The sequence below is a fragment of the Blennius ocellaris genome (genome assembly GCF_963422515.1).
Source record: "Blennius ocellaris genome assembly, chromosome: 20".
Lineage (NCBI taxonomy): Eukaryota > Metazoa > Chordata > Actinopteri > Blenniiformes > Blenniidae > Blennius > Blennius ocellaris.
In genome coordinates, this window is record NC_137669.1 from 14251403 (window position 1) to 14266946 (window position 15544).

A 15544-nucleotide genomic window follows, 5' to 3' on the forward strand; every position below is an offset into this window, starting at 1 on the left:
CAACGAAACATAAAAAAGTTTGACAAACCAACATCACATAAAAGTCCGTCTTTTCAGAGGCTGGTTGTTTGTACAGTGACTTTATACAAACACGACACCAATCTCGCGACGGCTTCGTGGCCCCAGCCGACCGTATCTCAGGGGCTCCCCCCCCCCCCCCGACAGACAATCTGAATAAAGCTTCGACTTGTGAAACCCACCAAGGGGTGAGTTCTTATTTGTATGCACCTGCACTCGCTGACAATTTACTGCTTCTGTGGAGCGAAATTATATCGTGCATCAACTTCAAACGGCTTCAATCATGCCGCTGTCCACACCCACTGCCTCCACTGTGTGTGGCAGAATAGGAGGGTCAAGGCCTCAGATGGTGGGGTGTGGTTTACCCCCCCCCTACCCCTTACCCTCCTAATCACCCAAAACCCTCCCCCACACCTCTGATCATCGCTTCATTATCCTTTGTTCCTTTGTTTTTGCGGCGAGGCCGAGTACACAGATGTATTTTGGCCCCACAGGTGAAATGTGGAGGGCTTGTTGAAGCCGGTGCTTGAGCGTGAGGGGGCCGGGGTCTGAGTTGTCATGGCGAATGGGTTTAGGTAAGCTGGTCTGGTAGGGATACGGGGGGGGGGGGTGCTGTTTATATTCCTGGGGTGTCTGCCCGCCTGCCTGCCTGTGTGTGTGTGTGTCTCCCTTTCCTCTCCCATCACGCACACACATCCATAGCCCTGCCCCCGCACTGGCTGCAACACCATGATGTCACCTCCCGTCTGATTGGCCGCGAGGCTGCCGAGAGAAGGAGGAATAGAGGGAGGGATAGACGATAGAGAGGAGTGCAAGAAAATGCCGGCACTGGTATGGGTGGAGGGCTATTCGGACAGCGGTGTGAGGTGCGTGCGTGAGCGCCGCCCGGGCCACACAATGAGGCGTGTGTGAGGTACTGTCTTCGGGGTGCATCTCGGAGAAGAGGGGAGGGAGGGAGGGGGGGGCCCTCCTCCAGTACCACGCCCTCCCGCAAGCATGAGGCGGCTTATCTGCGAGCGGATCTGTGACTGTGAGTGCGGGACGGACCTGGGCGTGTTGCTGTGTCTTGTGTGTGGGTTTTTTTTTGTTGTAAATGTCATGTCACGACGGGCGACGTTGACGCCTTCAAGTGTCCGCTTGACCTGTCCACGGGGGAGTGACGGGCCACCCCGGTGCCATTAGAGAAGCTCATGTGTACACAACAACATGCATGTCATTGATTTTGCACGCCGGGTCCGATTGCAGGTAGGCGAGTTTGACGTCGGAGTCGAGGTGTAGGGTGGTGGCTTTGTCGCATTTCCTCACGGCTGGTCGTCGGAGCGACCGGTGCGCAAATGCATTCCTATGCCAACTGCTTGATTTCCACAATCGACTTGTGCAAGAGTCTGTATATGTGTGTGTGTGTGGGTCTCCATTCTCACATATCATCCATCACAAGTGTGTTGCAGGCAGATACACATTCCAATTGTTTCACTATTGTTGCATTTGTGTGTGAAGTTTCATTGCGAGCGTTCTGCTGGCGGTCAGTCTCTGGAGACGTCCAGCCTCAGGTTAGACGTCTTGTTGAGCTGTGTGTTTTTTTTAGGGCATTTGAAAGTAATCCTTTACGTGTGTAGGTTTGCGCTTTTACCTCCCTTTCCCTTGAAGGGTGTGTAATTAGTATTGATTCCTGCCTTGGCTCATCTTGCAGACTACAACACTCCTTTGCCTTCTTCTCTGAAGTGCGGTTGTTTTCCAAAAGATGCGACGGTTAACGTTAAAAGAGCAGTGCAAATCTTTTTGAGGGTTTTCTTTTTGTTGTGGTCCGTCTTCAATGTTCGTTGGTGTTCACGGTTTTCTCTCTGCTGGCTTCCCGCAGATCGCAGTTTTGAGGACGATGACAGCGTGGACGGCAGCCGCTCGTCGTCCCAGGCCGCCTTCAAGGTTCCCAAAGTTCCCAAGAAGCCTGCGGACTCTTCTGCTGCGCGCAGGCCCAGCGCCACCGGAGGCAAGCTCGGTATGCAGCTCGGATTTAAAATGAACACGCGTGCATTTTGCTCGCGTGTCGCATCCAAATACACATTTCTGCGGAATTCCAGGTTTATATAGTTCAATTTTTTTTAAACTAAGCTCGTGGAAGATAAACAATTCTGAGTGTCTTTACAGTTCAGGGAAATACTTTCCAATTCAAGCCACATATATTTTACAAGTCATGTTTTTATTGTGATCTATACGTGAAATTATGCTTATTTTGGTTTTTCAATTTGGTCTGAATGAATAAACAACGAAAGTAGCATATTTTACGTGCATTGTTCCATCGTGGTTTTGAAAGGGGGAAATAATTACACGTACAAAACTGAGTCTACTCTACATTCTTCTATCATTTTACCTCTCCACTCTCTCCTCTTGTATCTGCCTCATCTTCCTCTCGGTGAAAGACACGACCATGCAGTGGATTTGCCCCATCATGCCGACCCGTCAGGGTTTCACACACAGTTCTGTGTTTGTTTTACAAATAAGCACTCAGGCCTCATGCTTCACTGCGTTGGTCGGCAACACAAAACCGTGATGTCTTGTCACTTAGGTCATTACATTCCTATTGATTAGAGAGTGGCTGGTGTGAAGCCACAGCAAGGGCATGCTGGGTATTATTCAGACATGGAACCACGGCTCTTTTGGGTAATTAACTTCAGTCTGATGTGGATGACTTGTCATTTAAAGTGCTCGCTTACATCTCTGTTCCTGCTGTAGCTTTAGCAGCATGCTAACAGAGCAGCTGATGCGGGATGAGCTGTGTTTATTTAGTATTTTGGTTTTCATGTTTTCTTTACATAGTTGTCGCTCTCTCTCTTTTTTTTTCCACGTTATCTGAAAGCTGTTTTTGTGGCGGGCTTTATTGTCTGCATTTGCATTTAGATGGCGGCACGCCCACACACTCCGTCACACCCGTAAAGCTTTACTCAGATGACTTGATACCTCGGTTTGCCACGAGACATTGAAGTGGAATTTCTCTCAGAGGCTGACGTGCGGGTCGGTTTTCCTCATTCTCCCTCGTCGTCTTATCATAATGCCTCTCATCTAGTTACTGAAGTACCTAAATGTCAGTCGGGCAGCCTGCATCAATCCACTGAACCAGCAATAAAGATAATCGAAAATGGTGATGGGGGTGCAGTTAGGTTGCACTCATTGCCGAGGTCTCCCCCTTGCTCAGGGAATCGTGCCTGCGTCCAGCCAGCGGGCTCGTGTCGATGTTAGGACATCGGCGCCCTGGACAGTTTTGACACGTTGCGTCTTTGTCGTGCTGATCTGGACACCAACCTCAGGGAATAATGGCGAAAGGGATACATTTCTACTGCATCGCTCCATATTTAGACCCTGTTTTCCTCCTCCTCCTCTTCCTCCTCTTCCTCCTCCTCCTCCTCCTCCTCCTCTTCCTCATCCTCATCCTCATCCTCCATGTTTTATTGCTGCAGACCAGCTTCCTATTTCTCCTGTGAATATCCACCAGCTCCCTCATTTAGCTGTTTTAATGTTCTTATCCTCAAGTCTCTTGTCAGCTTGCTGACTTGCTTGACTCTTTTTTTTTTCTTTTTTTTTTCTTGTTGTTGTTTGCTTGATCCTTCTCAATACTGTGCGCTCACCCCTGTAAGGAGTTGTATGGAGGTGTGGTCTACAGAGCATCCAGCCCCTGGAGAGTTGCCCATTACTGCCAGGAAGTCCATTAGAAGCACAGTCTGCTCCTGGTGCTCACTTCTCTGCGTATCCATGTCTTTATGTGTGTATTTCAGTTCAGTCAAAATCACAAAACCAGTCAGAAAATGAATCTTCAGCCCTTCCGCCCAGCAGCCACATTAACCGCTTTGAGTGATGTAAAAAGGATTTCCATTCGGAGAATTTCAGAATATCGACATTTCTTGTGTTTTGAAATTGCCCCCTTGTGTCTCACCCTTCGAGTTGATGATTGTTTCCGTTTCATGTGCACGAGTGTAGCATTGACAGGCTGCAGCCACTCATCAATCCGTAGTCAGGTGCTTATAGATTGCGGTTGCTTGTGGCCGTCCACTAGAACATTGACGTTTTTAAAACTGCCCTTTCATTTTGGGGGGTTGAAGTGGGCTGAACAGGATAGATTTCCATTTTAAGTGAGCCAGTGAGCCAGATCCTCTTCTTTCTTGTGCTTTTTAAAAAAATTCTCAGTCGGTGTGGGGCCTCAGTGTGTTTGTTTTTTGTCCCTCCCCCCTCAGTGTCCAAGGACGGTGCCGGGGGGGTTGATGAAGAGGATTTCATTAAAGCCTTCACGGATGTCCCGACTGTCCAGGTACAAAACCCACTGGGAGCTTAATGGCAGATGGATCATACATCCTCATCCCGTCGTGAATCGTTTAATCGAACGGTGAAAGCCATCGGACGGTCTTCTCGTCATCATTCACGTCGCTCCCGTCTTTTCGCTGCTTTCCACAGATCTACTCGTCAAGAGACCTCGAAGACAACCTGAATAAGATCCGGGAGATTTGCTCCGATGACAAACATGACTGGGACCAGAGAGCCAGCGCCGTCAGTACATTTCCCGTCCGTTAGGCGTCGCATAAGCCACCAAAACGGGCGCTCACACCTTTTCCCTACTTTTGAAACAGATGAAGAAAGTCCGCTCGCTGCTGGTGGCAGGCGCGACCAGCTACGACTGTTTTTATCAGCACCTCCGGCTGCTCGATGGAGCTTTCAAGCTGTCGGCGAAGGACCTGCGTTCACAAGTGGTCCGAGAGGCCTGCATCACGGTGGCGTGAGTGTTGACCACTGATACTGATCCTTTTGGGTGGAAACATGCTCTCCGTTAGCCAGTAAACACCAGCTGATGAATTCCAAGCGGGGCTGTGCTGTGCTGCCGTGGCGTTTTGCCAGATGCGTTCATGTTATGATGTAATACGATTACATGGCTTAACAACGTGTGATGTTGCCGGTGCAAAACAACATGGAGCCAGTCCAAGAGCACACAATGAACTCGGAGCATCTTCTGCCGAGTTTTACTGTCATTTTGCTTGTTTAGGTCCGAGAGAGAATTCAGGAGAGTTCGGTGTCGGTGATTGCTTAATTTGGAATTTTGTTGAAGGTCAACATGTGTCAGTCAACTGTTGATTTTGAAAAACGTTGAGTTTTGCAAGTAGAAGTGAGAATAATAATACTCCTCCATCCATTCCAGAGTTTTACATGTAAACAATAAGGAAGCGTGTCGGAGTCCTGAAGGAGCCCTTATTTCTGATCTACTGGTTTCCATGGTTACCATTGGCCGCCTTTTGACTGCAGTTGCTGTGTTACAGCCATTGTTGAAAATGAAATGGGAATAAAAGAAATAAATATCCATACTCATAGATGCAGTCCTTAGAAGACTTAGAAGTGTGGTTTTTTTTGTTTGTTTGTTTGTTTGTTTGTTTTTTATGTTTGTGAGTCCAAAGAAGTCCAGGTTCATCTGTGGTTCTCTTCTTGCAGCTACCTCTCATCGGTGCTGGGGAACAAGTTTGACCACGGAGCGGAGGCCATCGTTCCCGTCCTCTTCAACCTCATCCCCAATTGTGCCAAAGTCATGGCCTCGTCCGGCGTCTTGGCGATCCGCATCATAATACGGGTGAGAGTGTGGCTCCTCTCGTTTTTTCTGACCCGGGCCTCTCGTTTCTCTGACTGAATCGCGCCGGTTCTCTCCGCAGCACACGCACGTCCCCAGGCTCATCCCCCTGATAACCAGCAACTGCACGTCCAAGTCCGTGTCTGTGAGGAGGTGAGACTCATCAAGTCGATGCGGGTTGTTGCTACGGTGCGAATAAAGCAAAGAGTACAATAAAACGCAGCTCTCGAGCCGGTTAACAGCTGCAAGATCGTAAAATGCCGGCGTCGACGCTATTAAAGTGTGTTTTGTGTGATAACGAAGTGGATAAACGTAATGCGCTCTATCCCCCAGGCGCTGTTATGATTTCTTAGACCTTCTGCTGCAGGAATGGCAAACCCACTCTCTAGAAAGGTGAGCGCCGACTTCTACGAGCCATCTGGATTCTCATTTAAAACGTGTCTCAAATCTGCTTGTAACTGTTGTCACCGTGCTACTATTTCCCTGTTGTCTCAGGCACACAGCGGTTCTGGTTGAGAGTATCAAAAAGGGAATTCGAGATGCTGACTCAGAGGCCAGAGTCGAGGCCCGCAAGTAAGACAAACACACACACACTCACTCGCACAGGCATTTCTGGGGATTGTATTATGTGGAATGCAAGTGGAGGTGAATTCCTCGCCATCCTTTTGTGTTCTTTGTTAATCCCTTTTATCCCTGTTGTTTTTCTCTGTCCCATCATTTTGGACTTTTCCCCTTATCGTTCCTCCTCCGCCGTCTCATCCAGGGCCTACTGGGGTCTGAGGAACCACTTCCCGGCAGAAGCCGACGCTCTTTACAACTCCTTGGAGTCGTCGTACCAGAGGACACTTCAGTCCTGCCTGAAGAGCTCTGGCAGTGTGGCCTCTCTTCCTCAGAGTGACCGCTCTTCATCTTCCTCTCAAGAAAGCCTCAAGTAATCATCCCTCTCTAGTGCCGCGTTCCATGTCAGCCTCTCCTCACCCAGTTGGCCATGAAAGGCATTTGTTGGTTCAGTTGGACATAATTAGCCGTCGTCCTGCCTGTTTTCTTGCTACATGGATCAATAGAATAGAATAAAGGTGGACGCCAATGTTAAAAAATAAGCTAAACAAAGTAGTGTTTGTAATTTTTGTTTTGTTTTTGATCAGGACCACGTGTGCGTTTCTCATTCCGTGTTTGTTTGTGTTGTTGTTGTTGTTGCTGACCTACTTTTCTTTGTTTTGTTTTTTTGCAGTCGACCGCTGTCTTCGAAATGGTCAGCGGCTCCAGGGCGAGGTGAGTCAAACACACACATTCACACTGCGAGCAGCCAACACATGCAAGTGTCTCCAACACATAACCTCATGTTCACTCTCTGGAGAGACACACACACACACACACACACACACACACACACACACACACACACACACACACACACACACACACACACACACACACACACACACACACACACACACACACACACACACACACACACACACACACACACACACACACACACACACACACACACACACACACACACACACACACACACACACACACACACACACACACACACTGAGATCCTACAAAAGCCATTCCCCATCATTTCATCCGCCTGTTGTCCAGCCCTGAACAGCCACATCCCATTTGTCTTGTTTGTTTTTATGTCACAGCACATCTGTGCACATACACACGTGCACACGTGTCCCGCTGTCTTGTTTCCTGTTACGGTATCAATATTGTGTTTGTGTCGTATGGTGCCTGCATGTGATTGTGTTGTATTTATATATCCCATCACGCCCCATCCCTTCTCCGACACTCCTCCTCCTCCTCCTGCCCCCCCCGCCAGTCCCCGCGGGTTCAAAGGGTGGGTTGTCCTCGGCAGCCCTGCAGCGTTCCCGTAGTGACGTGGACGTAAACGCGGCAGCGGTTGCTAAGCACCGGCACGTCGGACAAGCCAGGGGGGCGGGGCGCCTGCCCCCTGGCTCCTACTCGTCACTGGGTAAGGGCCCCTGCCAGTCCAGTCAGATGAACTAATCCCAGCAGTGCAGACTGCGGTCGGCATGCAAATAAACAGGAAGTGGAGACGAGGCGTCCTCCTCCTCCCGAGGAAGTCCGGTCTGATCGACACGGAGGTCTGAAGGACCGAGACGCCTTCTGTAAAACAGCTCAGTCTGCAAGGACGGACCGACACACTCACACACTTTGACGCTTGTACTGGCTCCTCCTCTCTCCTCTCCTCTCCTCTCCTCTCCTCTCCTCTCCTCTCCTCTCCTCCCGCTCATTCGCCTCTTGTCACGCTTTGGTCTGATATTCTCTGTGCACGTCGAGATGAATATCGTCCCCTCCGTCACCTCGTTTCCTGTGTTCCCCTCCAACGTCCATCCCTCCACCTGCACGATTCTCCGTTCAACAGATGTAATGTTACTAATGCACACTGTGCTCCTTTCTTCTCTTGTTTCCCTTCTTTCTGCCCTCTGCCCACCTTTATTTAAAAAATTTTTTTTACCTTTTTATAAATTTGCGTTTCCCCACTTCTGTTCCTCTTTCAATCTTCTGAATCGTTTTTCTTTCCCTTTTTTCTTCTATACATCATTTCTGCACACTATTTTGTTTTTCCTCTTCTGTCATTTCCCTCCTTCCTTTCCTCCACCGTCTCTCCCTCCTTCGCTCTCTCGCTCTCTCTCTCTGCCACTAAAGATGATGCCTCTGATAAAACGGATGGTAAGATCATCTCACTCTGCTTCTTCTCTTTTCTTTTTCCCTTCCTCACTTCACTCCAGCTCATGTGAACTCCCGTTATTGCAGCGTGTGGCCACAGCGCCCCCTGCTGTCACCGTCACGTTTAACCTTCATTAGTATCACGTTGCCTCTCATTGCGTTATACATCAAATATTCACACATCTGACTTCATACTTTGCTTTATTAACACATAATCTCACATTCAATACGCACGCGGTCTCACCATGTACTCCATAAAACTCATGAAGTATTTATTTGTATATACAGGGTGTGCAGCTTGAGCATTAACCACATAACAATATGAATTGTATTTACAAATTGCTCCTTCTTTGTCTGTCTGTAGGCACCAGGTCAGATAATGGTAAGATTGTAGTCAGGTGGATGTTTTTTTGTGCGTATTTTAGGGATCTTGTAGTTGGGAAATATCTCATATTACCACCTATGGTCGAACGATAATTAGTATGATTAATGATTTCACATTGCATTGCATATGCTGCAGTGATTTATGTCCAGCGTTCTGCCTTGTAAGATGGAACTAATTGATACTTGCAGTTAAAATGAATAACCTGCAGTTCATTGAAATGTAAAATAACTATTCTCTCACTCACTGCAACAAATGCTGCAAATGCCTTTAGTCACGTCCTGCTCAGAGATGATGGGCTGTTTAATCCTGACTGTCAGATTTTAATGGTATTTTCTTGTTATTAGTGTGTTTCTCAATCGCAGGCATGTGTCCCCGTCAGAACCACCAACTAGATTTAATTTTTCTCTATTTTACCTGAAAGTTTGAGGGGGAAAACCTGATCCCCAAAGAGCCTCGGTAATGTCTGAACAGAATATGTCTTTTTTTCTATAAAGGTAACACCTTGGCAAATCCTCAGTAGTCTTTAACACGACTGTCCTGTAATGTAACGTGTTATGCAAAGTAATTAATTAAATTCAACTTATAAACTACATGATATGGATGTTTCATAAAATAATTGAATGTAATCAAATTAAATATCATCACATACCCTTTTGGTCTTTTGGTTGGATATTGTCTCACTTCATCTGGGACGCATCCTTGTGACAGAGAAACACTTTACGATTGGTTTCTAATCCGCCAGAGTCTCCCCGGTGTATTTATCTGCCTTTGCACCCGGCTGAATGTGACTGTAGTTCGGGGCTTGGCAGTGTAGCAGCTTTAGAAGAGTCGAGGCTTTTAGTGCTGCTTAGTCTCTTTGCTTTCGGTAGGCAGTGTTAAGTGGTGTTTGCAGTCCGGATCTTTGGGGGGGGGGTCACTGCCACGCAAGATTTCCCCGCTTCAGCACACCTGATTCTATTCAATTTGGTGACAATCCGTTCATTTGAATTCGGTTTGTTGAGGCAGGGAGGCAATTGAAACGAGCAGGGCAGTGACTCGGCAAGTTCTTCCTGTTTTTTTGTTGTTGTTGTTTTTTCTCATGTCTGTTTTCCACTCGCAATGCAGGCCGTGTGCGCACCAAGCAGCCCTTGTCTACTGCCGGCAGCATGTCCAGCCAGGTGGACTCGCGAGGACGCAGCCGAACCAAGATGGTCTCTCAGTCGCAACGTACGTACCTCCTCCCCCCCTCCCTCCTAGAATAGAAACCCCGTGACCTAATGGCGCCTGTGAGTGAGATACCAGCAACGGGGATGGCGTGTTGTGAGCTGGACGGCGTGGCGTCTCAGCCTCTCGTTGTGGAGTTTCTGAACGTGTTGCCTCCACGGTGACGATAAGCTCCATGTGAATGTCTTTGTGCCTTCAGGTTCCGACGAATCCGATTGCACACCAGGTATCATGTCTGTGTGTCAAGAGTCAGAGTGTGCTTGTCTCTCAGTGTCCCACAGTGGGAATGGTGACCCACCTGCTACCGCTTTCATTCTGATCAAGGTGTTTTCTGTAAAGAGTAGTGAGTGTGTGTGTGTGTGTGTGTGTTGGTTTGTGTTTTTGTTTTGGGGTTTTTTTTCCTACTGCATGCTGTGTGTCATCACTGAGGACAGTGTGGTGGAAAGTTCATTTCCTGCCTGCCCATCATTTAGTTATTAAAGATTCTTCCAACACAAAAAAGGCAATATGGAGCCGCTGTGCAAATATATTGCATCAAGCATATTTCGGTGCACCGGATTTCCAAGGATACCGACTTTGAAAGCAGCTGCTTGCGCACGCCTTTGACATCATTTTGAAGGCGGACGGTGATTGGGAATCTGAAATCGACACAGTAAAACCTGGAGGGTATGAAAGATTTCAAACCGTCGACGCTAAAATGCCATCAGCGGATTGACAAAAACAAGGAAATGGGGCTCCAGAGATTTCCACAGGTGTGACTGTGACAGTGAGCGAGTGTCAGTGAGGGTGACGATATTGGTTTTAAATCATTTTCCCTACTCATTGTGGACAGACTTTGGTTTTTGTACCGATGCCGTCCCAGTTGTCCCAACATGCACTGCTTCTCCCAGCCTTTCATCTGCGGCGGGCTCAGTGTGTGTGTGTGTGTTTGTTTCAAGCTGCATTTCAGTCTTTTTTCCTCATTTAAACCAGTGGTTTGATTTCAAACGAAGTGCTTTCCGCAACGCATTTGTTCTTGGTGTCAATCGCCAGGATGCGCTCCCATCATGCTCTGTTCTCACACTCCCATGGCGCTTCATTATTTTTTTTATTCTCGGCGTTACTTACCCATAATTCATCTGGTTTAATCTGCTGTTCCTCCCCCCCCCCCCCCCCCCCCTCCCCCCCTCCCCTCACCTCTGCTTACCCCCTCCTCCCAACCAATGGGCTTAATGGCTCAGGATCTCAGTCTGCTACCCCTGTTGGTGGTAAGATTACAACCCTACTTCTTTTTACCCCCTTTCTTTAGCTTTACTGCTTCTACCTCTGTTGCCAAAATGTCTCTTCACGTGCACGCAGAAAAGCCACTTTGAGGGATTGCTCAGATTTTTTTCCAAGTGAGGTTGTTTGAGATTCTTGATAACACCGATCCTCTTTCAGGAGAAGCAGACTTTTTTGTGCTAATTGAAAGGCGAAGCAATGTTAACCAGTGAAATAAAGTAACCACTACGAGGCAGGGTATCCTAGTCATTTTTATTTCAGGGGCCACACGCAGCCTAGTGTGATCTGAACCAGGCAGGGCCAATAAAATGATGGCATATTAACTTGGAATAACCGATAATCTTAATGTTCCAGTATTACGTCCACTGGCTAAATTTGTAATGGCGTTTACGTTCACTAAAAATTGCCGTATATGTTAAACTCCACTGCCCTTCGGGGGGCCTCTGGTTGAAGTGTTTAATCCTATCTGAGAGGAAATTGCAGCTTCTTTAAAATCACAACTCCATTGACAAAAACCTGTCAGATACATATGGGATACCTGCCTCTTTTATTTGATGTTTGCATTACTTGTGTGAACGTAGTGAAGACGAAGTAAACAATCTGCACTTGGTCAACATATTTTTGTGTTGTGTATTAAATGTAATGGTAGTTTGACAGGATCCCGGTGTTTTGAGAAGAGCAAAGAGGAACAAATACCTTGAAAATCTAAAAAAACAAAAAAAACAAACGACAAATAACAGCACAGTTGTTATTCAACTAACTATTGAACTATTCACCGTCACTAACGTTCATAGTGACGGTGTCCTCATGCAACCTCACTCCAGGTAATGTGAACTGTCCCTCCAAAGCTTCTCCCACTGTGGCTGAAGCATGCTGGGATTTGTCGTCACTGACTTAATGTGGCTGTTCCACCATCATGCTCAACCCACCGCTTTGGGAGGCTTGAGGTTTCTGCACTCACGAGTGTGCCTCATCATGAAGAAAGACAGTGAGTGAGGTCATACAGGTGTGATCCTCAGCAGCTGTACATGACAAAATATAACACTTTAGGACCGTTAGCCATTAAGATGTAGTTCGTAGCTCCATGGTTGTAGTTGATCGCCGTGTGTGTATGTTTGTATGTGTGTGTGTTTAGATATTTTGTCTGGAGAGAAAAAAAGAGTCCGACGCTCATGTTCACTCACGCCCAGTCCAGCTTCATGTGCTCACGTGACGTCTGGAGTTATTGCCCCCCCCGAACACCTCTTTATAACCCGCCGCATCAGCAGTTTCTCCTCCAATGGTGTGACCTAATGTCCGGTGAAACGCACTGTGGGCTTTGCAACGTGGAGACGGGGGGAGAAACGGGCCGTCGCTCGGTTCCGTGTCGGGGGAATTCCCTCCATCGATATGGGACTCATTGTGCGCCGTTGTGCGTTTATCCCCACTGCCTGTACGCGTGTCCAAATTCACGGGTCCACAACTATGCGACTTTGACGTTAAACTCACAGTCCACATTGGCTCTCGTCTCCCCCAGGAATCCTCTTTCCATTGAACTCAAACACGTTTGCCAGTAAGTTGGGCGCGTTAAAGTGAGCCGACCGTAACGAGCGGCGAAGGGCGGCGGCACCCGGCGTCCACACAACCGTTCACTGTCTTCGCGTTAAGACCGTCACGTCAAAGGATATTACTAAATGTCAATCCACATCATCAATGAGGCACTGATTTGGCTTCTTGTATTTTTTTTTGTTTTTTTGTCCTGCATCCCACTGAAGCCGGCAGTCGGAGCGGTTCTCCGGGTCGCGTGCTGACCAGCACGGCCCTGAGCACCATGAGCTCCGGGGCCCACCGGGTGCTGGCCTCAGCCGGCGGGGACGGACATCGACGCAGCCGCATCCCCCGCAGCCAGGGCTGCTCCAGAGACTCCTCCCCCACCCGCTTGTCTGTTGGTGAGTGCACGGATGGCAAATAAAAAAAAACAAAAAATGCCGACTCGGATCTATCCGCCTGTGTCAGCGGCTCGAAGGTCATCCTTGGTGTTTAGAGATTCAAGGTGACCAAGTCCGCAGCTTGGATCTCAACTTTTTTTTATTTTCTTCCCTCTTTGCTCTCGTTTGGCTTTCTTTCCTTCTCTTCTGTCTCTCGTCCACTGCTGCTCCTAACAGCTCCTTCTAGCATTAGTTCCATCTACAACGGAGCGAGCAGAGGAGGTAAGACTTCAACCTCAACCGGACCCCCGTGCGGCTAATCTCCACCGTTAATCGGCCTCATCCACACTGTCTGTCCTCATCTTTGAATAAATGAATTAAATCTAAATCTTTCCATCAATCATCCCGCCATCCCCGCCCCTTTCCCAAGCTGCTGCTCGTCGCCGTCGCTTCATAGAGATCATTTCCCTCCGTCTCTCTCTAACCCCTCTGTGATGGACGCCCATGATCATCACGACCATCCCGCCTCCCTCCCTCTTTCTTTAACCTTGTTGTCAGTCGGCCGGAAAGCGAGGCTTTATTGCAAGATCAGCAGAGCTTTGGCACCACCCTGCAGCCGCCCGGCGGGCCGTGATTTAACCGTGATTGGCTGAGCAAGCGCCGGAGTTGACGGAACGCGGCAACGTACAGTGAAGCTGGTTGCATGAAACGCAGCTCCTCCCTTCACCCACCCCTTCGATCGCTCCGTCTGCCTTCCGATCACTTCATTTCCTTTCTCTTCTGTGTTTGTCTGAAAAGCTAAAGAATATCAAGATTGTTGAGCCTTTGTCTTCTGCTCCTGTTGGTGCATCTCAGTTAAACTTGTTGATTAGTTTGGGTTAGTTTATTGGCTTATTCAACGTTCTTAAATTATTCAGTTATTATTATTAAAAAAAACAGAACTTGACTAATATAGAATCTAAATACTCATAACTAACAGGAACCACGTGTACAACAGCTTTATTGGTGATGGATACTATTCGTAGCTGCGATACATGTAGAATATGCTTAGAATGTTTGCAAATTCCAAAACTCAAATGTAGGTTACGTAACACAAGTGGATACATGTGCGTACATACCGATAAGTATTGATGAACAAGCGAGATTCACTTGTTCAGAATCAAAATGTTGATTACAGTTTTCCTTTACATCAACAGCATGATTGTGATCATTTTTGCCTGAAAGCTATTGTGAATGGGGCCGTGCAGAAATGACATTGCTGGATACCTTTACCTGAAAAAAACACAAGTATAAACCAGAAGCTGTGAAGAAAACTACTTTTATGAGAATAAAAGTGGTTGATCGTATCAGTAAAAATGCCATAGTACATTCCAGTTTATGCAATGTTACCCGTCAAATTTGGATAATAGACATGCTTGGTTGTAGAAAATGTGCTTTGTGTCATTGTTTTATCAAGATATCTTTCATTTGGATAAAGTAATAAAAGATCAGTTCGCCGAGGAATGATTCCTTCAATTAATCAACATGATGATCGCCAAAGAACAATAACTTGAATAAAACTGGTTTATTTGAGTCTGCTGATATGCCCCATCAGAGCCAGTCGACCTGGGCTCTTTTTTTTTTATATAACATTTTTTTAAATTCCTGTCACTTTTTGCCTGCTCTTGTCTTATTCATGTCGTTATTCGCGTATCTTTCACTCCTTCGTCTTTCTCTACTGTGTCTTCTCATCACCACTTTTCCTCCCTCCACTTGTCTCTCTTTCTCTTGTTGCCCCCTCCCCCACCCCCCACCCTCGATGTGCGGTTGTAACCTGGGTGGCGTTAGCTCGGGGCAGTCGTATCCCCCGGCCCAGTATGAGTCAGGGCTGCAGCAGGGAGGCCAGCAGGGAGAGCAGCCGGGACACCAGCCCCGTTCGCTCCTTCACACCTCTCGGTGAGTAGCAGCAGGCGGGGGACGTGTAGTCGAACCCAGGAAGGCCGTAGAGATGAAGAGCATCTCTTGTGTTTATGCTTTTTATTTTTTTATGCATGACGTTCCTCTGTGCTCCCTCATTATAGGATTGAATTTATTCCGAGTATTATTCTGAGCCGCCCTCGTCCCGCAGGGCCGTAGATAAAACCACCAGGGACTTGCATGGGTCTTAGCAATGTTCTTCGGCCTTCCTCTTCCTCGGGCTGTGTCGTCTAATTGCTGTGTGTGTGCGAGTGGTAAACTCTGTGCGTGTGTTTCGATCTCGGTTGCAGCGACGCGGAGTTACTCTCGCTCCACCGGAGCTCTCCACACACCTGACGCTTTTGGGGCTGCAGGTGAAGGCTGAGTACATCTATTTCCTGTACCTCAACCATCCACCCACCCACCCACTTTGCTTTGACCTTTTTTTTTTTTTTTTTTTTGCTCACTCTTTGTTTTTGGTTTCTTTCCGTTCTCTCCTTAGTGGCAGCAATCCACTTACGTTATGCCAACTAT

General features: G+C 47.7%; 1 protein-coding gene across 1 annotated transcript in view; it reads left to right on the forward strand.

The window, feature by feature from the left end:
- clasp2 (cytoplasmic linker associated protein 2) overlaps window positions 1-15544 on the forward strand; it is a 48737-nt gene that overhangs the window by 21604 nt on the left and 11589 nt on the right. Inside the window, exons 8-25 of the mRNA XM_080515937.1 lie at window positions 1877-2014; window positions 4242-4315; window positions 4459-4551; window positions 4632-4777; window positions 5482-5617; window positions 5697-5767; window positions 5948-6007; window positions 6110-6187; window positions 6378-6545; window positions 6846-6886; window positions 7449-7601; window positions 8685-8702; window positions 9810-9911; window positions 10108-10134; window positions 12923-13096; window positions 13313-13357; window positions 14903-15010; window positions 15322-15384. Coding sequence (XP_080372063.1) covers window positions 1877-2014; window positions 4242-4315; window positions 4459-4551; window positions 4632-4777; window positions 5482-5617; window positions 5697-5767; window positions 5948-6007; window positions 6110-6187; window positions 6378-6545; window positions 6846-6886; window positions 7449-7601; window positions 8685-8702; window positions 9810-9911; window positions 10108-10134; window positions 12923-13096; window positions 13313-13357; window positions 14903-15010; window positions 15322-15384 — 1695 coding nt within the window. The remainder of the gene's footprint in view (window positions 1-1876; window positions 2015-4241; window positions 4316-4458; window positions 4552-4631; window positions 4778-5481; window positions 5618-5696; window positions 5768-5947; window positions 6008-6109; window positions 6188-6377; window positions 6546-6845; window positions 6887-7448; window positions 7602-8684; window positions 8703-9809; window positions 9912-10107; window positions 10135-12922; window positions 13097-13312; window positions 13358-14902; window positions 15011-15321; window positions 15385-15544) is intronic.